We start from the raw sequence: 24,156 nt of genomic DNA, 5'->3' as shown, positions 1-24,156 counted from the left end.
TAGTTCAAATGGAACATTATGTATTATTACAACTGTATACATTATTTAAATAAGCATGTATATATTGTCTAACGCACAGGTGGCATAAGCAAAAGCAGGCTGTGTAGTTGACATGGAGATAATATTTGGCAAAAGAAAAGAAACCTGTTCTCGTTGCTAAATATTATAATATTTGTATAAGATATTTGTGATATTTATCTAATAAAGGGGCTGGTGAGATGACCTTTCAGTTTATTCGGCTCTGTATATGATTTCTCTGCACAGCAAGCCATCTCGAAAAACACAAGGGTAAAAACAACAACAACAATAGGCAGCATATTCCCCAAACCTGCAGCTCCTGTCAATAAACAACCAGACCGTTATTTCCGGCGTGACGATCGAGTCTGTCCCAAAAATACCTCTCAATGCGCCCTCGTGGACTCGCGCCAAGGGCCCTATAGGTCTGCACTACATGACGTCACCGAAGTATGGACTCTGAGGAAGTCTGCAAGTCCGGAGTGTGCCATTTGGGACAGGCCATTGGGTGAGTGGAGCTCCACTCAAGAGCGGAAATACATCACCTCCACTAGCGACGCGTCCACCATGTTGGTCTGGGCAAACTTTTAAAACAGCTATTCTTTTTCATTTATTTTGTTAAAGCTTGTGATTTGTATTATTTATTAATTGTTATATACACATGTATAAACTGTGCTTTGCATATAATGTCTCCCTTTTTGTACGTAATGCTTATAATTTCTGCATTTTTATCTTTGGTACTTTTACCTTGGCATTAATAATAATAATAATAAACTAAGCTGGCTGCACTGTAGGTGACTGCACCTAGAGAGTTTGGCTTTCTGTACATTTGATAGTGTCTCTTTGAATATCTTTTACAATTCACTACACCTGTTTAGTATCAAAACACAATTATGACAGCACATTAAGTCACACAATTCAGACAATAAATGAACATCTTTAACTGTCAAAAGTTTCATGTTAGGAAAGAGAGTGAGATTACCCACAAAAAACAAGAGGGGGCAATTATTGAACTCACTATCAAGCCAGCTGAAGTGTGCCTCCTGTTGAAAATGCTCTTGGCTGACAATGCTGTTAAATCTCTGGCATGTCAGAGCCAGCCTGAGGATTGCAGAGCAGCCATCTTCTAGAACTACGAAGACAAGGATACTCTGGAGAATGTCATCTGCCAACTGTATATGAAACATGATTTACAAGTAATATACAGTCAAGTCAAGCCATTTTCATCAACATTAAAGTGATTATTAACACATGCCTGCAAAATGTCAGTGGTCACTGCACCATCCTGTGAAACCCTTGCGATCTTTGCTGGGAGTGTAGTTACCTTCAAAAAGTCAAACATAAACAAACAGATTGTTTAGGAAACAGCTGCATATTTATTATGCTACTTAAGAAAGCATGCTACTTTCACTACTTTTAACCAAAATATTACCAAAGTGTTGTGTCTCCTTTTCCTAGGGACATGAAAGACAGGTGGCAGACTTCCTTCCCCCATCTTCCTGCCTTCCTGTGTAAAATGTGCAAATCTTCGACCATGTCTGTAATTGACATTGACCAAATATGTTCATCATGCTTTCCCACTTCTACTTCCACTACTACTACAGTAGTATCTATTAAGTGTACTACTTTTCATTTCACAAACCGTACCCCTCAATCTCAAGGTTCTCCAGCAAAACCTTGCACCACCAGCTCCTCAAATATGGCATGTCATACTGAACATAAGAACAGTTATAAGGTAAATCAAAACAATTAACAAACTTTTTTTTTTTTTTTTAACACCAAGACTGTACAGTACTTATAATGGTGAAATCAAATGCTGCCTCCATAGTTATGTACCAGGCATACTGTAAAAGCAGAAAGTCTGTTATTTTGCCATGTCTGTGTATGAGCAAAAGTTCACAAAGATGAATTAAAATGAGGTGCTCCTGGGCATAATGGACATGGTGTGGACACAATGGATGTTGTGTAGACATCAGTAAACATCCTGAAAATGAGCTTGGCAACTCACCATAACCATGAATACTCCACAGTCAATCCCAAAATGTTGTAGGGGTAGTCCCTATTTGAAGAAAGAACACCCATTATGAAGAATTTACAATGACTGTCAACCTTATACATGTATTTCTTGTATATTTTCATTGTACTGTAAATGATCATTACTTCAACACCGAGGCCTGACTGTTCTTCCCATGGCCTAGGAATGAGCTTTTGTGCAACAGCCCTGATAAAAATCAAGACAGTGTTACGAGGAATATTTACAATTTAAATACACAGTATAATTCAGCTGTGGAACACAAACAATGCAGAACAATCAGTGTGTGGATGAACATGAAATTCCAACAATGCTTACATCCTCAGAACGTGAGGAGGTACTATAACTATGCAGAGTTTTCCTAAGCAGCCTTGACAAGTCAGGGGAAAGTGACTGCCAAAAGAAGGTGCAATAATGTGGGCAAGTCAGGGGAACATGACTGCCAAAATAGATCATCCTGTTGTAACCTCAAGATGTCTCGGTAGGGCTTGTGGCCAAAGCCTTGTTCCCGCTGTGCATACAGTGAATGCCCTTGTGTCCACAGGGGGAATATAAGTGCATCTTTCTCTGTGGAGTTGACCTTAAAGAAAGGATGTTATGTTGTCAATTCAAATCAGTTTATTTATTGCTGTACAAATGGGTAGGTACTTACAGGAAGACTGCCTAAAGGGTCACAATTCAAGGGTGGGAGCCATGTTGGGGGGGATGTAGAGGCCCATATTAAACATATTTTTCCCCTACACAAAGACAGCTGACTTACTTTCTTCATTGAACTACACAGAAAATATAGTCCCACTAAAATATAGACGTATACATACCTGTAGCTTGACTACCTCCTTCACAAGCCTCAGACAGATATTTCCTACCTGTGCATATGATTGAATTCATTTTTTTACTGTATTTACAAACAAAACATATTGAATGCTTTCACAAAATCTTTCACCTACCATTGAGTCCATTTGCCTGTTTAGACCTAAAGATAACAGGTTCTCCCTGGTCAAACATGTAGGACCATCCTTAATAATAATTTCATGGGAAGGCCTACCCTTGTCCAGAACATAGCTGACCTACAAGCAACACAAAGCCAAAAAGAAATGTAGCATTAAAAAAAAAAAAAAAAAAAAAAAAAAAACTTGCAATCCACAGGCAAAATAAGCAAAATCCTTTAATTACTTCAACGGCAGAAATGGGTGTCTTTCAAATAAGCTTTGCATTCATGTACCAATTGTTCCTGGAGGGGATGATCTCCTCCAGCTGCCCACAATGTTCTGCAGGGCCTGAGGTTGCTGATGACAGTAAGTGCCATCAGCACTTACTGTCATCAGCACAATGCTGCCCACAATGGTGTTTTAAACTCATATGCATAATGCTCACCATGTGTTAGTGCTATATCAGTGGGTGGTCGTGCAGCTGTGCTTTCAGTTGACCTTTTGTCACGTCCGGGATACAAGGAGACACAGTGAGAGATCCAAATGCGAGTACGTCTTTATTTAGGGGCAATCCAAAGAATAAACAGTCCAGGCAGGGGTCAAAACCAAAAATATCCAAAACAAACAAGAACACCAGGCTAGACACGACTCGAGACGGACGAGAATAAACAAGGACTCCGTGACACATACTAAGACAGACCGGTATAAAATACACAGGGACATGACAAACGCTAAGGAGGAATTGACTGTGTGCAATGATTACTAATCAGTGACAGCTGAGTGCACTGAGACAGGGATCGTGGGTAATGTAGTTCATCAAGTGACAGACACCGTGGGGAAGGAGGACATCTAGTGGTTACCCAGGGAACACAACCCAGACACTGTGACATAACCCCCCCCTCTACGGAGTGGCTACCAGACACTCCAAGACATCAGGGACAGGAAGTGGAGAAACAAAAAAACAAAAAAACAAAAAAAAAAAACAACAACAACCAACCAGAGACCAGGAGGGAGGTGGACTGGTGGAGGTAGAACAGGGGGAGGGATGGAGGGTCAGGCCCATGTAGGGGAACAGGGACAGGAAGCGATGGCTCCACCGGTAGCCAAGGTGGATCAGTCAGTTTAGGGGACCAGGGTGGACCCGAAAGTTCAGGTTGTGTAGACGGCCAGGGAAGAACCCGCCATTTGAGTGGCCAGGACGGATCCTGCCACTCCGGGGCCCCTGTGGAGACGTGAAGGTGCTCTGGATGGCCTGTGGAGACGTGAAGATGCTCTGGACAGCCTGTGGAGACGTGAAGGTGCTCTGGACGGCCTGTGGAGATGTGAAGGTGCTCTGGACGGCCTGTGGGGACGTGAAGTGCCTCGGCTTCGAGCACCATCTCGGGCACCGCATCGGACACCGCCTCGGCCTTGGGCACCGCATCGGACACCGCCTCAGCCTCCAGCACAGCATCGGACACCGCCTCGGCATCGGGCACCGCCTCGGCCTCCGGAACCGCATCGGGCACCGCCTCGGCATCGGGCACCGCCTCGGCCTCCGGACCCGCCTCGGGCACCACCTCGGCCTCCGGAACAGCATCGGGCACCGCCTCGGCATCGGGCACCGCCTCGGCATCGGGCACCGCCTCGGCATCGGGCACCGCCTCGGCCTCGGGCAGCGCCTCGGCCTCGGGCAGCGCCTCGGCCTCCGGAACCATCTCGGGCACCGCCTCGGCCTCCGGAACAGCATCGGCCACCGCCTCGGCATCGGGCACCACCTCAGCATCCGGAACAGCATCGGGCACCGCCTCGGCCTCCGGAACAGCATCGGGCACCGCCTCGGCCTCCGGAACCGCATCGGGCACCACCTCGGCATCCGGAACGGCATCTGGCACCGCCTCGACCTCCGGGCCCGCATCGGGCACTGCCTCGGGAACGGCCTCAGGAACGGCCTCGGCTTCAAGAACCGCCTCGGGCACCGTATCGGCCTCTGCCTCAGGCGCCGCCTCCGGGACGGCAGCGGGCTGCTCGGGAACCTCCTCCGGGCCGGCAGCGGGCTGCTCGGGAACGGCCTCCGGGACGGCAGTGGACTGCTCGGAAACGGCCTCCGGGACGGCAGCGGGCTGCTCGGGATCGTCCGCCGGGCTTTGAGGAATGGTAGACGCCTGTCCCCTCCTCCTCCACCCTCTATGATGGCGAGTCGGTGGCACCTTGTCTGGAGACTCAGGCGTTGAGTCGGCCATCTTGTCTGGCGACACAGGTGCAGATTTGGCCATCTTGTGCTGTGGCGCTGGGCTGGCGGCCATCTTGTGCTGTGGCGCTGGGCTTGTGGCCATCTTGTGCTGTGGCGCTGGGCTGGCGGCCATCTTGTGCTGTGGCGCTGGGCTGGCGGCCATCTTGTGCTGTGGCGCTGGGCTGGCGGCCCTCTTGTGCTGTGGCGCTGGCTCCGCAGCCGGGACGTGAACACTCCTGGGAATCTCTAAGATCTGGTTCAACATGGAAAAGTAATCCAACAATGTCTCCGCGGCCCTCTTGGGCATTGGCGCTGGGCTGGCGACCGTCTGGCCTCGTGGCGCTGAGCTGGTGACCACCCTGTGCTGTGGCGCTGGGCTGGCGTCCATCTTGCCTCGTGGTGCTGGCCCTGCGGCCATCATGGGCAGTGGCGCCACCATGGCGGACGGAGAGGGCAAAAGAAGCGCAGGTGGCTCTGATCTGTCACACACGAGCCCAGGGTCGAAGGGGGGCCATGGTTGAGAGCGATGTTGAACCTCCTCTCGACCACTCCCTCCTCGGCGACCTCCCCTGGTTCCCCGGAAGACCACCAGGCGAGTTCCCTCAAAACGGCTCCTCTCCCGCTCTGTGGCTGGGGAGGAGACGTGAGCAGACATACCGCTGGATTTCAAGTAGACGGAGTCCTTCTGTCACGTCCGGGATACAAGGAGACACAGTGAGAGATCCAAATGCGAGTACGTCTTTATTTAGGGGCAATCCAAAGAATAAACAGTCCAGGCAGGGGTCAAAACCAAACATATCCAAAACAAACAAACAAGAACACCAGGCTAGACACGACTCGAGACGGACGAGAATAAACAAGGACTCCGTGACACATACTAAGACAGACCGGTATAAATACACAGGGACATGACAAACGCTAATGAGGAATTGACTGTGTGCAATGATTACTAATCAGTGACAGCTGAGTTGCAATGAGGAGACAGGGATCGTGGGTAATGTGGTTCATTAAGTGACAGACACCGTGGGGAAGGAGGACATCTAGTGGTTACCCAGGGAACACAACCCAGACACTGTGACACCTTTGCTCAGCTGGATTGAGTTCAGGTCCTTAAGTTTTTGAGAACGACAGCATGATTTTATGAATTAAACTACTAGAATATGCATTACAGTTAAGTTTTTAAACTTTTGACAGAACATGAATAATTACGTCACATGGGTCAAGTTTAATTACATGATACTAATACTTTGTTTTATCATTAATGTTAAAGCAATTTACTTGTAGCTAAAGGTGTCTGGGCTATCACAGTTGTGCTTTGTTGTTTTGATAGATCTGATTGCTGGGCTGGGGACACGAAGATATGAACATAGCAAAACTAGAACAAAACTATGTCTGTGTACTGACGTTATGTAAATTCAACACAGAAAAGTACTGCATCATTCACCCAAGACAGCTTGTCCCGAAGCAGACAAGGTGATGGTGCTCAGAAGTTCCAATCGGCGTCCAGAGTTTAACTGCCTCTCCAGAAGTGCTCTATTTGTGGAGGTGTTATGACGATGGATAACACTTCTCATAAGAAATACATGGGTTGATGGAACCATGTTGTTGAAGAAGTATAGTTACTTTTAAGGATTTTGGCAAAGAACTGCTCGGCAACTTGGATATTTAACCACCCTTTTAGCTCAGGGACAAGTTCATGTAAGACATATTGCTCAGAAGATCCAGTGACCGGATGAGCATTTTCCTCCCCACAGTGCACCCTTTCATGTAGCCATGGCAGTGACCCCTGCAATTTTCCATCCCTGGCTGCCTTCACAGTCTCTTCTGTGGGTTCAGGCAGTCTGCCCTTGTAAGGCTGGAAAGGCAGTGAATAATGAACCCGCAAATTGGTGTGTGTCACCAGACCTATTGCAAAATCATAAACACAGACATTTGGGAACTGCTTCCAGGAGAGTATAAGGTCTGCAAAGTCCCTGGGACTTTCAGCACGTAGATTAAATTTGATGCTGTATACAATGCCATGTGGACAAAGTATTACAGACCATCCACCTGAGATTAAAGATTCAATAGATTGTCAAGTGTGTAACATACAAAAACTTAATACCATGGTTTACAGAACAACACTTCAACTTACCAGATGCACCCCATATGCTTTGGAAGAACTTGTCATATATTTGTCTGCTCTTCATGTTCTCCTTCAGTCTTGTTATGAGTTCAAGGTGGGAGCCCTTAGTGTCGATACTGCAGGCTCTGCACAATTTTCTCACAACTCCAACCTGATAACATTTATAACAAACAGTAAACGGACCATTTACTGGACACTTTCTTACCCCTCAAACCTAGAGAGCTTCATCGACTTCAACACCAGAGAACTTCACCTTTTTCTGGCCAGCTCATCAATCAGATGGTCCTCAGTAACACTGCTCAGCTGTGCTTAAGCTGAAAAGGGGCATGTTCTCACTTTTTTGAACTCTGTGTTAAGAACAGTGCCACTTTGACGCGTTTCACCCCCAATCCAGGGTGCCCATTGTTCATAGCTTGGACTGACAGTGAAGGGGTTGTCTGCACTGCCTACAAAAAGTGATGCAATATTTGCAATCCAAATTGTTTACAAAATGTAGAATATGATGAAATATAGTGTTCACCATAACTTACTTTGAAAAAAACTACTGTAAACACAGTAAAAAATAAAAAATAATAGTAATCACAATGTCACTTACCTGCCAGTTTGAAACTCCCTTTCCTGTGTAGATCCATGACTACCACAGGTGGGTAAAATCCACAATTGACACAAGAGTAAGTGTACTCTGTGTCAGTCAAAGCCTCAAAGTGGCAATAGGCATGAAATACGACATCCATGGATGGGAACTTCTCTCCTCTTAACCCCTCCAATGAATCCACAACTCTTGATACAGACACATGGTTCTAAAGTGTGAAGCAAACACAAATACGCCTGACAATAGACATTGACAGATCATGTTCTTGTTGCTTAATGATGAAAACTTCAAAATAACAAAAACAAACAAACGAATAAAAACTAAATGTAATGTTCATGTACATATAGCCCATAGTTAAGTAATCTTAAAGATTAGAAAAGATTAATACTCACGGTAACATTTTCTCTGAGAAACACAAAGTTCAAGGGTAAGAAAAATGTGGTAATCAAAGTTGTGAAGGCCATCTTTCTGCTCCTGGTACCTATACACCATGTTGCACTGTGGACATATCCTATGGTATGTAGAAATGTCTGTAAAACACAAATCACATTGATGTCAACCCATCACAATACTAGCCATCACTGATCATGACTGCTTATTACATTAGTCATATTTCTATGACTTACTGTCTATCAAGCCCATCATGCTGAGAATCCTTGCTTTCTTTGTAACTAGTACAGCCTCTGCAAGTGCAGGATGTCCAGTGCATAACTGGCATGTTGTCTCAAGAGGAAAGAATTTCTTTGGGTATTCCATCTTCATTCTCGATGTTGTAACTTCTTTATGTAGCGCTTCTGGAATTTTCTTCTCTTTGAAAATGTACTGCACACTTCTCTTCATACCAGTGGTGTTCAGAAGACTACAAGCATATCAGATCTTTGTTTTGTGCACACCTCACACTAAAAGGTCTCTCTTTGTTTTTAAAAAAAACCACATTGACACATTTATATGTGTACAAAAGGACAAAATGTCTGTGGCTTTGTGCAGGGACAATGCCAGGTGTTCCTTTGGGTGTTATAGGTGACGATTATCCTCCCAAGTTGGCAAAAAATATGAATGTCAGACTTGTGGATCGACAAGCATATATGTGATGGAGACCCACCAAAGTCCACAGGCACACAAAGAGGAACATGCACTGCACAAGTAGCCTTTTGCCTCTTCACACAATTAGCTGTCTTTGCCTCTCCAAAAAAATTGAATGCCATCATATCCCTCAGAGTATCTTCTCTGAGAAATGCCTCTGCAGCAGTCTCCTTACAGTAGTTTACAGATCGAATGTGAGAGCACAAACTGTAGCTTAATCCACTCCACTGAGCCAACAACTGATACTGCACACATTCCTCTAGCTCACATCTGATTTGGTGTATTTTTCCCCATGTTTTTCTCTGGACATGGACTGGCACAGAAAACCCATGTCCAGATTTTTGCAAAGCAAATATGCCATTTCTCTCATCGACAGTAACACTCTGCACATGACAGGCCTGAGTGATGTCATGAGACAAATCTGAATGTTTCCTCAAGAGGTGTGTGTTATAATTCTTCTTGAAGAGACTAAGATGGCAATGGGGACACCTGACAGATTTCCCATTAACCTCTGCTGCACCCTGCGCTGGTTGCCGTGCATACAAGTGGTCTTGCTCCACTGATGGAGTGGCACGAGGCAAGACAGGCTCCACTGATGGGATGGCACAAGGCAGGACAGGCTCCACTGATGGGGTGGCACCAGGCAGGACAGGCTCCACTGATGGGGTGGCACGAGGCAAGACAGGCTCCACTGATGGGGTGGCACCAGGCAGGACAGGCTCCACTGATGGGGTGGCACGAGGCAAGACAGGCTCCACTGATGGGGTGGCACCAGGCAGGACAGGCTCCACTGATGGGGTGGCACAAGGCAAGACAGGCTCCACTGATGGGATGGCACGAGGCAAGACAGGCTCCACTGATAGGGTGGCACGAGGTAAGACATGCTCCACTGATGGGGTGGCACGAGGAAAGACAGGTTCCACTGATGAGGTGGCACGAGGCAGGATAGGCTCCACTGATGGGATGGCACAAGGCGAGACAGGCTCCATTGATGGGGTAGCACGAAGCAAGACAGGCTCCACTGATGGGGTGGCTCAAGGCAAGACAGGATCCACTGATGGGATGGCTCGATGCAAGACAGGCTCCGTAAACTGTGAAGTCAGTTGTTTATAGCATAAGACCAAATGCTTTTCCATGTCCACTCTCCTTATAACGGTTTGTGAACAATAGGGGCAGTGGTAATGCCCCGCAGCATGGCATGGTAATCTGTCAATGTAAAATGATTTTGTTTTTTAGGGTAGCAACATACATTTAAAATGTAAAGAGTGCTCCATCCTCCATGCAATTCCTATACCTGGAAGTGAGTGAAAAATTAAATGTGAAAACAACCTCCTCGTATGACTTTTTAATGTTATACAATAAACGCTAAACGCATGCACATACAAAATGATAGTGTCCTTTCATTATTCACTACGTTATTTTAACACAAGCCAACAAAACATGTTCCGAATATGCTAGCCATCATGCAACATCAGCTAACATTGCTCACCAGAAATGTAAATTCCATCGTGTTTTTTAACCCTTTTGTGCGTAATTTCACCCAAGCCCTGTGCGTTCTGCTTGCACTGCACGTTATGACAGCGTCAGTTCGCCATTTTTGCGATGATAAGATAAAATTACCTGAGATAAGAACTCATAACGACACCATATTGATCAATTTAAGTGGAGGTGACGTATTTCCTGTTAGGGAGTGGAGCTCCACTCACCCACGTTCTGCAGCCAGACCCTTCTCTGGGTTATTGCTGTACAGTGCTGCACTAATTAACACTCCTTTAATATGTATATAATGACTTTAAGAGGAAAAAGAAAATGCCATTGAAACTTTTCTGAAGTCAGTCAGTTCTCATCAGAAATACATCCATATTCACCCACACCCCGATTCCATAATTATTCTCATTTATTAGGTCATGCAGTATTCTTTCAGTATTTCAATGAATTTGTTCTGTCTGGTACAGTATTTTCTCAGCTTGCGCGACTATTCTCTCTCTTTTGTCTTAAAGATAATATATATAACCTGCCTGCGCTGTTTTTAACCTGGTTGTTTTTGATTACTGTCAGTTTAAATGCCGGCATTTGCCAGATATTAAAAAACAAACAAAACAATCTAAAAAATAAATAAACCACGATGAGTCCAAATCTTGAGTTATGGAAATGACATAAAGAAATCGCTGTCCTTAACTTGCAACCTCCCACTTTATTCACTTCCTAAATTAAGTGAGAAAAAAATAAATAAAAAATCCATAGACGCTTATAATACTTATATCTGGCAACAGGACTGAGACTGAGTCCGCGTCCTCAATCACAACTCGCTCAAGGGACGAGGCCATGTAACCTTTTCACGATAATAATAATTATTTATTCATTTAATTAATTATTTTTTAAAACTCACATAGCTTGCTGAAATACTTCTGCGGCCCCTCATCTACCTCAGCCATGCTTATCAGGACCTGTCCTGGTGACCCTGATTGCACCAAACCTGCCTTCCGTTTCCATTATACGCCTACTGTTTCCACTATACTCCTTCCGTTTCCACTAATTCTCTTACACATACATACATTCTTCTCTTACGTACACATATTTCCTTTAGACATACATACATTCTATATGTTAGCGTGTCTCTAATAATATCAGTCACACACATGATCACTGCACAATCTAATGTGTAGTGTCTTATTAACTCACTGTCATGCATTGTGTGCAAATATGCATTTCTTCTCCCTCTTTATGTTTCGTTGATTTTCTCCACTGCAAAAGTCCACTGCAAAAGTCCTCGTCAGTACTCCTAACCATTTTCTCCTAGCTCTTTTTAAGGTTAAGATGCTTTCTGAATTACTTTTTTCTTTACTAGGATCTTTTCTTTAATTTTAAGAGGAAACACCCACATTTCGAAGAATTTTCTTAGAATTTTGGGTCCCAGTTTATATTGTGTCCCTAATATCTGTGTACTTACACAGTAACTGGATGTGTACATAGTATGTAACCACAGTGTAAGTACACAAAGTATCTACAGCTCTAATGCAACAACCCACTGAATGGTATGTGTAAGTACAAATGTGTAACAGGACATTGGTAACAACACTAAAAAGTACAAATGTGTAACAAGACTAACAGCACTTTTTGGTAAAGAAAGTGCTACACTTTATATTAGATTTACCATGTGATGTTACACAACAGATGCCAGTAAGTTAGGTTTTAAATATAAATTGTGGTTGGTGTCCAGAATGTTACACGTTATATTAAGTGGACAGTTCCTGAGGAGTTACCATGTAAGTACACTTGTATTACAGTGGTGCACCAACTCCAACTCGAGATCCAACTCATCTCTAAAGTTTACAAGATTACATCAGCGCTTCAACAAATCATAAGTAGTGTCACTAAGTAATGGTTTATGGTCTCGCCACTTGCACTATATACACACATACATGTAGGCTACTTGTTTGTTGAATTTACGGCACAAGATTGTGTATTGCATTTAATTGTACTAATTCCTGCAGGTTCTGTGCTTATAATGTGGGAAATTAATGCAAACATTTCAGTACGAAAGACATTAGGGACAGTTGATGGAATGTATCTGCACGTTTTTAAGTCTTGCAATTTCAAATGTTCAAGATGTTTTAAACCATTCAAGAGGAATAAACAGCTAAAGAGTACTCAGTTTACTCCCTTTACCCGATAACAGAGGTTCCTTGCATTTATCCCCTTTTCACACACAAAATATTGTGAGTGATATTAAATTATTCTGAATGTAATTTGTAACTTGCTTTATTATAAAATACTGACAAAATAGTAATTTTGCTACTGAGCATTTTATTTAGAAACAACATATTTCATATACAATCACAAATGGTAATATACATTTTTTAAGTTCCATATCTGCAATACCATGATACAACATGAATGAGTACACTTTCTTCGCACAACAGTTCACATGAAAGGTTGAAGTGTTCATAGCTGTATATAGTTAAGACATGGAAATCAGTGGCTCTGAAGTCACTACATGTATTAGATAGACAGACAGATTAGATAGATAAAATTTCCTCTTTACACAGTATTATGTGTTTTTCTCTAAATTCTGTCATAAATTTAGAATAAATGTTAGTGCAAATGTATGAAATAATGCTTAAAAATGTATATAAATGTTTGTATGCTGGGCATATGCATGGTTAATGAATGAAAATCACTGTTTGGCAAGTGGCAACCAAACCTATAAATCTGACATTCATGAAAATAACTAACAATAATACTAATAAAAAAGCATACTGACTTCAAGCTTATAGTTGAGATGCTGTTTTTGTTGTTGTTAAAATAATACATATATATAGGAATTAACCTTGTCTTCTCAAGATTAAGGATAAAATTGATTAATTGCTTTTGAACTAACAATTACAATTAATTGTTAAAAGCACCTTTGAGCAATAGTATATAAAGGCCCCTGATTCCTGTCAAATTATTAAAACATGGAACAAAAATTTAAATAGACCTGAGATTAAGACAATATCAAAATACAGTACGATTAAAAAATGCTTATTAGGTCATGCAGTGTAATTTAAAATATATAAAATTACGGGCCAGTTTTACTAACAGCTTGTGCCAGCGCAAATTGTTTTGTTGGCGTCAAAATAGTACTGTCAGGATTTACTAAAGACACACAGTGAAGAATTGGCACTGAAAAAGTGTGGACACAATTATATTTACGCCTGACCTTATTGAATATGCATTTGTAGGAGTTTCCCTGTCAGACGCAAAATATATGGGAGGAGAGTAATAAAATGAATAACACAACACGATTTACTAACGTTTGCGCTCGTCAAATTACTGGAATTTGTGCCATTATTTTATGCCCAAAAAAGCATGTCTTAAACTATTTTGTGCTTGAAATGGCTGCAATTGTTGTTGCCAGGAGAAGGCACCGCAGAGAACAGAGAGCACATGGTAGAACGGAGAGGATTTTTTCCACACATATTAATTTATTTAGAATGCCAGAAGAACACATTTTCCGAATATATCATTTGTCAGACTTGGACTTGGCTTCTTTATTTCTATATTCTTTATTTGTGACTACGCAAATTTTGATTGATATGTAAATGAGATGTTGCATCTGTGTTCTTTAATTTGCCATTGTTAGTAAATCACCCACAGAAATTTCCACGCCCATCAGTGCAGTTTATGAATTGCACTCTCGCGCAAATTTAGCCTGTTCAGTAAAACTGGCCCTAAGACTGCACAGCAATTTCGATTTAAAAAGTTTTAAATGTTAAAAGAGAACTCAATATGAAAAAAAAAAAAAATTTTGATTCTAATTTTCACATTTTCATATTTGCTATACAAACCTAAAAACTGATTAAATGTATTCATTCATTACATTTATTCATTTGGCAGATGCTTTTAACCAAATAGCTTAATGGAATAGTTCACCCAGAAATGAAAATTTGCTGTTAATTTACTCACCCTCAGACCATCCAAGATGTAGGTGACATTTACGCTTCAGCAGAATGGTAAAGAAGATTTCCGGTAAATAAGTTTTTTTTTTTTTTTTTTTTTTACTAATTCTTTTTGGTAGTTGAACCAGTTCAACAAATTGGACCGAATCATCCGAAACAGTTGGCAAGTTGAGCAGCACAGATCTACAAGTTAATCAATCAAAAATGTATGGTTAAAGTATGATTTCTCTTTATGTAAAAAGGTTATCACTTAATGTGCTCTAGACATGTAAACCCGTGTTTCTTGCACAGACCGATCAATTCTCAATATATTGTCAAGAGCAATGGGTATTAATTTTTTTTCTTAGAAATACATTTTTTTTTTTTTTTCTTCTCAAAAACGTGCAGCCACTGACTTGCATTTTATGAATCACCAAAAACCATGGTATCAGCTAAAAATCTTCTACTCAGCAAAAAGTCACCTAGATCTTAGATGGACTAAAGGTGAGTAAATTCGCAGCAAATTCTCATTTTTAGGGAGAACTATCCCTTTTGCACACTCCATACAGGGTTCAATCCAATATTAGGTTGAAATATATTAACCAACGAGGCAAAATTCACAGATACACAACATGTGATGCCTCTGCCATAATGCTGCTCACATTAGAGACTTCAGAAAGTTGCCTTAAGGGGACAAAAGTTCTTAGCTTTTAAATATTGTGGCCATTCACATACTAGAGTCATTTAGCATTAATGATAAAATAATATTAGGATAAAAAATTATCCTCAGGACAGAAATGTTAATACAACCAGCATGCTTTGGAAATGATGGGAAATAGACCTCAATCCATGTGTCTATCCCTTCTTTTGGTAACATACAGAATATAACATATAAATGTCAGATGTTAGGTCAACAGGATGAGAGAGAAGCTTGTACTTCCCATTGTGTTTTTCCTCCCAAAGGTAGGTTTTGCCGTTGTCTGTGGCAGGAGAGTTGCAGTGATCCAGGGACACATGAAGCCAAGGGTCTTTGATGTCCTTTTCTGATTTTACATTGACCTGCCAAACAACTTTCAAAACAATGTGACGCTGATCATTTTCAAGTGCCACACTCTCCACTTTGCCCAAGAACACTAGAAACACACACACACACAAATGAAGAGATCATTTAGTCTGCTTCCAGAAAATGCTATTTCAGTTTGCACCACAACAAATATTCAAAAACATCACCTGTTTTATTGCACATTTCAGGGATCAGGTCTGTTAGTGGTTTAAGTCTGTATTCTGCAGGAAGGCAGTTAGGCTTTGGTGTTGGTTTGAGACGTTCAGCACAGCAGCTCCACAAGGACGTGTTGTAGTAGTAATGCCCACAGCAATGGTGGTTTGGTTTGGTCTGATAAATTATGGAATTGGTTGAGGAGGAACAGCAAGTTTGATTGTTATTATATTGCAGCAATAGGTTTCCACAGCACTCTGCTTTTCCACTTAAATGGGTTAGGTTGTAGAGATGACCTGAGCAGCATCTCAAGAACTGGTTGTGGTGGTCATAGACTTCTGAACCACAACAAAAATTGCCATTCATCTTGCTGTGGCTAAATAGAAAGAAATTGAAAAGAAAAGTCATTCAACAACCAACGCAGAAACTGCACTGGGCAACCTTTTCAGGATGTTAGTGATTTTAAAATGTCTCGAAGGTTTATCGGGTGGCCTGGATGACTAAGAGACTCCCACTCTAAAGTTACACCAACAAAAAATTAGAATTGTAGATGGCCTATAAGCTGCAAAAATAACTGAGTCCAAGTTTCCACTACATAGTACATAAAGGGTTTGCACTAGCGCAGACTGTTAGTAAGTCTGGCACAACGTTTGCTTTTAAATCATATGAAATCTTTGTAATCTGTGGGCCTACCTGTGTCCGTTACAGCAAATATGCGTGCGAGGATTGAAGGTTTGTCCTCCACAGCAGTGCTCGCCAAGACGAGGACGGATCGACATTTGGCAAGTAGTGTTTGCTGGAGTATATATAACACCTCCAACACACTCAGACTGCTCAGGCACATTGAGATGAAGAATTCCATTACAGCACAGCACATTGTCATCTGACAGAGTGTAAGCATCTACGCCACAGCACTGAAAGAAACGGATATACATGGTACTGTACAATAATTTATGCAGAGTTTTTGAATACTGTATTTCTCCAAATACTTTATAAGCACATTTTACAGAAAATCAGTGTTCAGATTAATCTCCAATTTATTTTGAATTTTTATTTCTGCAGAACTAAGCTTCAGGTCAAAAGGCAATACCTTAGTAAGTGCTGATGCCTTCTTGTACAGATTCCCTAAGCAACAAATGTTTTCCTGGGGATTGAAGGGCATTGTCCGACACTTCAGTTCTAGAACAGAAGAGTGTGAGATTATTGCAACAATAACTATACAATCATCATAACTTCCAACAATGATGAGAGGTTAGGCAAGTATGAACTGAACAGACTATCAATAGATACTGAAACTGAAAACAGATCATTATGCGATCAAAGAGAGGTTTGTAAAAATATTAATTCACAATGAGAATGCCAAGTGCTTTACCTGAGGTTTTGGGGAGTGTGCTTCAGATTTCCAGTCACACATAAAAACAAACACAGAAAAACTGTTATAAAATAGACCTGTAAAATTATATTTACAGTAGTCAACTTGAAACAGATACTGTTGACAACATTCCTGCACACAAACACATGCATGTATTTATATATGTATACAGTTAGGTCCATATATATTCGGACACAGGTACCATTTTTATTATTTTACCTGCTGACCAAAACATATTTAAGTTACAGTTATATAATAAATATGAGCTTAAAGACACACTCTTTAATTTGCTTTAATTTGAGGGTATTCTCATCACAATTGTAGGAAAGGTTAAGGAATTACAGCTTTTTAATATGTACCTCCCCCCTTTTTTAAGGGACCATAAGTTACTGGACAGTTGACTCAAAAGCCATTTCAAGGACAGATGTGGGATATTCCTTTGTTATTTCTACATCAATTAAGCAGGTAAAAGGTCTGGATTTGATTCTAAGTGTGCCATTTTCATTTGGAAGCTGTTGCTGTGAACCCACATCATGCAGTCAAAGGCGCTCTCCATGCAGATGAAACAGACAATTGTTAGGCTTAAAAAACAAAACAAATCCATCAGAGATATAGCAGGGACATTCTGAGTGGCCAAATCAACAGTTTGGTACATTTTGAGAAAAAAAAAAGAATGCACTGGTGAGCAACTGGCCCCTGGATGTCCACAGGGGACAACAGTGGTGGATGATCAGATGATCCTCTCCATGGTAAAGAAAAACCCTTTCACAATATCCAGCCAAGTGAAGAACACTCTCCAGGAGGTAAGTGTATTACTGTGAAAGTCTACAATCAAGAGAAGACTTCACAAGAACCAGGGATCGCGGAAGCAGTGGGGCCACCCAGGCCTGGCCCCGGGTAACTTTTGAGGTCTGGTACAAATTAAAACCCACAAAGTATTGGGATTTTTCTGAGTGAAGTTTATAGTCCGGATATAGCTGATGTTACGCCAGCCGCATTCAAAATGAGAAACTGACCCAAAAACTCATTACGCTTCAAATAAAGATTTACGCCTATATGATGTTGTCATGGGAACATCCCAGCTGAAGATAATGAGGAAATTTTGTCGCTCCTTTTGCCAAGTGCATTCCTAACGACTATTTAATGGCACGCATGTGCCCTGCTCACTCCAAAGTCCCCACTCCAAGGGGGTAGGGATGATCACTTCCATTTGGAATTTGCCCCGGGAACCGTTCGGTACCGATACTAGTACCGGCACATCCTTACATGCCAGGCAATGTCACGGTCCTCATTTTTAGAGAATTCATAATGATTATATTTATTTGTCAAATTGCATTTGAGAAATCAAATGAAAGTGGGGGAACTGTGTATAAAAATGCTTGTAATTCCTAAGCATTTTATGTTATATTTTTGTTCAAACCCTTCAATTAAATCTTAAATTCTGTTCCGGTGGCATACAGAGCCGAAATTATAAAAATTGTGTCAGTCTCCAAATATATATGGACCTGACTGTATATTTATATTTAGTCATTTAACAGACACTTTTATCCAAAGCGACTTACAAATGAGGACAATCGAAGCAATTAAAATCATATGTATATTATTTTAAAATGTATAGTCACTAAGAAAGAAATCTGTGAATAAATATAGCTGTTACTTATGTTACTTAATACTCTTGGAAGTATTTTGTATCTGTCTGTTTGACTCACCGAGTGGGAGGAGAGCCTAGCTGGAATTCTTTCTTTTTAGCTGTGAGAATAGGATTCAGATTAGAACCTACTAAAATAAACAGATATATTACTGTGTGACTAAAACCCATGAAAGAAAACAGTTGGTACATGATGTGTTTTCTCCACTGTTAAGCCACTTGCACCACATTTCTTTAATTATTAATTGTTTATCTAATAATCACTGTAAGAGCTGTATACACACACACCTGTTGCTTTTGGACAGCAAGTTTCATTTTTAGGCTTTACTTCTAGTGTAAGGTTAGTACAGCAGCAGTGGGTTGTCATGTCATATGTTTCCTTGCCACAACAAGAATGATCTTCCTTCCGTTGAAATATGTTGTTGCCACCACAACACAAATGAGTCGTTGTCACGTACATGTCTGTAAATGAGTGTAAGAGAAATCTCAAAGACAATCTCAAAGAAGTCTTCCTCAATCTAATGGTATAAAGATCAATCAACCTCAACAAAAAAATTTAAGAATGCAAAAATGTGTCAAATCTGAACAATGCGCCTGTCAAGGTGTTCAAGTTGGATGAAGTGAATCATCTACCTTTGCCACAGCATTTTACATGAGTGCTGCTTTGAGTCAGAATATTCCCTTTACAGCAAATCTCATTAAGGGGATTGTAAGCTACAGAACCACAGCAGTCAGCCACCAATTGGCTTAATCCTGGAGTTATATAACCTGCAACACATTGAAATACAAACAAAACGTGTTTAATGTGCTTGTATATGTCCTAAACTCATTATAAATCACATTCTCTACTTATAGTGACTCAGCAACCACAAAATTACAGCTGCAGGAGTCTCTCCTACCATTACAACAGGAACTTTCTGAGATATTGTAAGACACGTTCCCACAATGGTGCAAATGATTGCTTCCTTCCATCTGTCCACTGAAACCTGCTTTGCTGTTGACATCAAGACAGATCACTCTTATTTTACTCTTACCAAATCATTGTTATTATACTGTACATTTAAGTGATCTATGATAAAATGCATATGTAAAAATAATAATAATAATAATAAATTTTCTTATGAAACTGTGTTTTAAGACTCAGAGTTAAGGCTCTATGTAAGGTCACTCACTGGCTCCCTCTGTCATGATGGCAAATTCCTGAGAAAAAAAGACATGATTCATTATGAAATGTAGTATCTAGTCTCATTTGGGTAGACAACTCTGAATGCTAAAAATTAAAGTCAACATGAATATAACATTGATTTAATGCAAGTTCCTGATCTTGTTGCAAACAAATGTATCAATTCAAGCTATTTGTAATCTCAAATTAAAGTGCAATAACGTCTTCTTCCTTTTTTGCTGAGGCTATTATGATAAATGGGCTGTAAAAGGGCACATAATTATAGTTTTTAACCTCTCCACTCACAACTGGTTCTGGTTTGTAACACCAAAGTATTCCAGGAATACACAAAAAAATCTCTCCCTATAATCTAAGTAAGAAAAAAAAACAGGATGCTTTTTATGTTAACATCAAAGGTTCAGGATGAAAATGTTGGAAGATAATATTTTGAATAAAATGTCACACATTTTTTTTTCATCCATACAGTGGAAGTCAGTGGGGTACAAAACAACATTGGACACCACTGACTTTCATTGAATGGACAAAATATATTATTTTGTTTTCCAGAGAAGTGCATCATACAGCTTTGTAATGACTTGACGGTGAGTAAACGATGAGAAGACATTTTAACGGTATTATCCCTTTAACCTAGAACCATGTTGTGCAAAGTTTATTTGTATTCACTCCCCTTATGCCATTCAATGCATTTTAATCTATGTATGTTGGCGCATCCTCTAAAAGCGCCGTTTTTGCAGAGTGCGCATGTGCACAAATACCTAAAAGAACCCCGGAGTATGACGTAAGATGGAAGCCGCGGTGAATCAAGGACGTTTTGTTATTTTACTTGTAATATTTTTAAAACAGATCTGTATTTGTTAGACGATATCAATAGTATATTTATTTCGATCAGTTAAGGGTTTCTGGTTCAGCTAAGTATTGCTACATATTAAAAGTAACTATTTGAATGTTATTTCCGCGATTGGCACTCAATACAACAAACAAAACAATGTGGTAACGAACTAAGATACAAAAAAACCTGAACCGTCTGAAAAAGGAAACAAACAATAGCTCTGCCCAGCCTCATACAGCATCAACAAAACAAACAAACAAAATATATAATAATAAAAATAAAACAACGGAATTCATCACAAAACTCCCAGTATCCCAAGTCATACTGCAGAACTCCTAAATCACGTCAAGCGCTACGCTACCACGCTCAGCACTGTCCCTCGCCGCCCAGTCAAAGCAGTATCCAGTCTCGGTGGGTGTGCAACGGTGCTTTGCTCTAACATTTCCTTAATTAGTGGCTCTCTGAATTTGTTAAGTATCATACGCATTTTGTATACTTTTGGCTTTGCGCTCTGCGGCCTCGTCACGCAACAACCCGTAAAATACAGTGCACGGGCACGGCTCGTGACCACACTCAAGCGCGAGCTCGTTGAAGATGAAGTCGAAACGTCTCCGCCTCCATCCAGAAAAAAAAAAAAGATTTCCCATCTGCTTTACAGTCAGTCACTTCAGTGGTTGCTCATGTATTATTTAGATTAATTAGACTCACTTAATAATCAATTTAAAATCAGCTCTTATAAATGACTAGGCTAAATGAATAAAATAAAACTAGTAATTGTAATTGCATGCCATCCTGTCTAAAGAATAATTATAGTGTTCCCTTACTTACCTTGTGCAGAGGATGTGGCAAAAATGTACAAGATTGTCACTACAACTGCAATAAAAAAATACAAAGTTATACTTTTAAAAATATATTTTTTTTCATCCATCAAATGTAATGCAGAACTTTAAAATTGTGTTGTCATACATGCAGTTGGTGTGTAGCTCTCCATTGTGTCCCTGTTCAATAAAATTTAATATCACAAGACAGTGGGATCAGAATTTATGTACTCCAAAACAGAAATTTTGCTCCGCCTCTGCAGGCTGCAGTAAGGAAGGACCACAGATTGTGATGCCCAAAAGCACATAAAGGAAGTAACAAGTATGGACATGATATTAATGATTAAATTCATATTTCATTTGGCTGTTTGACACTACTATTTCATCAGTGCATAGGGTTGATTAGTGAACTACACAGTTTTCTGAAATCCATAATACCACACTTCAGTAATATTAGATTAGAATGTTAATGTTAGATTATAAGACATGGTTCCCAGTCCTGTTTTTTAAGTCGTAGAGATCCAGTTTCACTTAAGAAGCACTGCAGTGTGGTTCAGCATCTACAAACAGTGGCTAGATTTCTTTACTGGAAAAGGGCAGATGATGTTTAGATAAAAAAAAACAAAAAACTTTGTAGTTTTACTGAAATAAAATCTGTATTACGCAATAGATGGCACAACTTGAGCACAGATGTTTGTGTTCAGATAATATATATATGAACTAGTCAACATTTGAAGTGGATCAAAAAAGCCTAAGACAGACCACATTTTGTTTTAGGTTTTAGGACAACTTTGATGAAAGGTTTTGATCCACTTCAAATGTTGACTAGTGTATACATAGGTGTGTGTGTGTGTGTGTGTGTGTGTACGTACGCTGTCCAATGATTAATCATGATTAATCGCATTCCAAAAGAAAAATTTTTCTTTACATAATATATGTGTGTGTACTGTGTATTAATATACACACATTTATGTATACATTTAAAAAAAAAAATGTTACATGTTGTATACGTTATGTATATATGTTATATGTTATGTTATATGTTAAACATATGTTATGTTTATGTATTAAACGTGTTTATATATAATATAAATTATATGAATATAAATTTTGCATAACATAAATATTTAAATATTTTCTAAATATATATTGTATGTGTGTATTTATACATACATATTAAATATACACAGTACACACAAACACACACATATATTTTGTAAGCAATAACCTTTATTTTGGATATGATTAATCATTTGGCAGCACTATATATATATATATATGTGGGCTTGAGGCAGTGACGCACCATCAGTCAGTTTTCAGTGAATGTCGAGCTGGCACTGAGCCAGTGTTTTTGTGTTCTTTATGGTTAGTTCTAACTGGACAGGATGGTGACTTCTTGGCTGGAGAACTGCGGAGCCCTTCTGTGAAAAAGATCACTGATCGGATGTTCAGATTAGTGAAGCAATGGTTAAAAACAAATAATGGAAGTGACAAAAGGAAGCAAATGACAAAGTCAAGAGGGCACACAGAAGGCTCTTGTGATTTTTCAACTTCATCTCAATTGTGATGATGGCACCTACTTGAATGCAGAGAAATTCCCTCTCATGTAGGTCCAGAAAAATGAATGTGCTATTGCCCTTTGACTGTAGCCTTTGGGGTGTATTCAATCAATTATTTTTGGCCCAGATGCAGATTACATGAGGCTAAACCTTTATTGGCTATGTTATTGCTAGTTCTTTGATGTATTTTGTGTGTCTGTTGTCAATAAACTTTTGATGATTTAAAGAAGTCATTGCAGAGTCTTGCATCAGCAGCCTTTGTGGATATTATTATAGGGATAATAGGAAAAATCTATGACGGTTTGTGCCAAACAGACACATTGGTGAAACTATCTAACTAAACTATTGGTGAAACCGTCTTTTTGAAGTTTTTTTTTTTTTTTTTTTTTGTCCATAGAAACTAATTATTTGAGATAGATAGATAGATAGATAGATAGATAGATAGATAGATAGATAGATAGATAGATAGATAGATAGATAGATAGATGGATGCTTAGCTCTTATGGAAAGGAAAAGGAAGGAAAGGAAATTACATGTCCAATTCTCGGAGTTTATGTTCTTAATTTATCCCATCCAAGTGCACACACACAGCAGTGAGTATTAAGCAAACACACACACACACACACACACACACACACACACACCATGAACACACATCCGGAGCAGCTGGCAGACATTTTTGCTGGGGCGCCCGGGGAAGAGAGCACTAGTCATTCACTTCCCCCACCTACAGACACTCAAACCCATGACCTCTGAGTGACAAGTCCGACTCTATGTAAATAAAAATAAATACTCAAATAAATACTACACAAGCTAAGATTTTCTACAAGAGAAGGTGACCTTCCAGACATAAGCACTATGGTAGCAGAGCTGCATTTATATTGTGGATTTTAAAAAAGTTGTTACTTTATTGTCATGCCTTTGGTCTGATCAGCAGGTTGTTGTTGTTTTTTGACAGTTCGCCATGTGCTCGTTGTCTTCGTGGTTTCCATCCCCATTATTATCTTATTAACTACTTTAGCTGCCGTTACAGCAGTAACTTGTTAATTCCTTAATTCTCCCTCTTTTTAAGTTCCCCTCGTGCGTATTCTGGTGTCTGACTGTTGTGGTGTGAACATGCTAC

At 40.3% G+C, this 24,156-nt stretch overlaps 1 protein-coding gene and 1 long non-coding RNA gene across 7 annotated transcripts; both read right to left on the bottom strand.

Annotated features, from left to right (window-relative positions):
• Positions 1-446: 446 nt before the first annotated feature.
• LOC122140395 lies at positions 447-3,932 on the bottom strand. Of its 2 annotated transcripts, XR_006157047.1 has the most exons (4): positions 2,995-3,932; positions 1,663-2,913; positions 1,448-1,553; positions 447-1,339 (listed from the first exon to the last, which is right to left on the bottom strand). It is a non-coding gene; the product is annotated as an uncharacterized LOC122140395 (long non-coding RNA). The 2 variants fall into 2 exon arrangements; XR_006157046.1 differs by having other exon boundaries at positions 1,448-2,913.
• Positions 3,933-12,775: 8,843 nt separating this feature from the next.
• On the bottom strand, positions 12,776-21,707 carry LOC109108687 (galaxin-like). 5 transcript variants are annotated; one of them, XM_042743823.1, is made up of 12 exons: positions 21,623-21,707; positions 21,485-21,529; positions 19,817-19,844; positions 19,544-19,638; positions 19,278-19,412; positions 18,933-19,106; positions 18,706-18,775; positions 16,997-17,016; positions 16,715-16,803; positions 16,318-16,538; positions 15,639-16,000; positions 12,776-15,541 (listed from the first exon to the last, which is right to left on the bottom strand). In XM_042743823.1, the coding sequence occupies exons 1-12, from the start codon at positions 21,645-21,647 to the stop codon at positions 15,264-15,266; spliced, it is 1,542 nt and encodes a 513-aa protein (XP_042599757.1). In that variant the 5' UTR covers positions 21,648-21,707; the 3' UTR covers positions 12,776-15,263. The 5 variants fall into 5 exon arrangements, with proteins under 5 accessions (XP_042599757.1, XP_042599759.1, XP_042599760.1 ...); XM_042743825.1 differs by having other exon boundaries at positions 18,706-18,772; XM_042743826.1 differs by having other exon boundaries at positions 18,706-18,745; positions 21,623-21,706.
• Between the last annotated feature and the right edge of the window lie 2,449 nt (positions 21,708-24,156).

Source organism: Cyprinus carpio, chromosome B18, assembly GCF_018340385.1.
Source record: "Cyprinus carpio isolate SPL01 chromosome B18, ASM1834038v1, whole genome shotgun sequence".
Taxonomy (NCBI): Eukaryota; Metazoa; Chordata; class Actinopteri; order Cypriniformes; family Cyprinidae; genus Cyprinus; species Cyprinus carpio.
This window is presented reverse-complemented; position numbering and strand designations above follow the sequence as displayed.

Excerpts from the sequence above, each read along its gene's own strand:
- LOC109108687 (XM_042743823.1), bottom strand. The coding sequence starts at position 21,647 with ATGGAGAGCTACACACCAACTGCAT. Across the intron at positions 21,530-21,622 it reads GAGCTACACACCAACTGCAT|TTGTAGTGACAATCTTGTAC; the intron begins GTATGACAACAC and ends TTTTTATTGCAG. Across the intron at positions 17,017-18,705 it reads CTAGGCTCTCCTCCCACTCG|CACACTCCCCAAAACCTCAG; the intron begins GTGAGTCAAACA and ends GGAAATCTGAAG.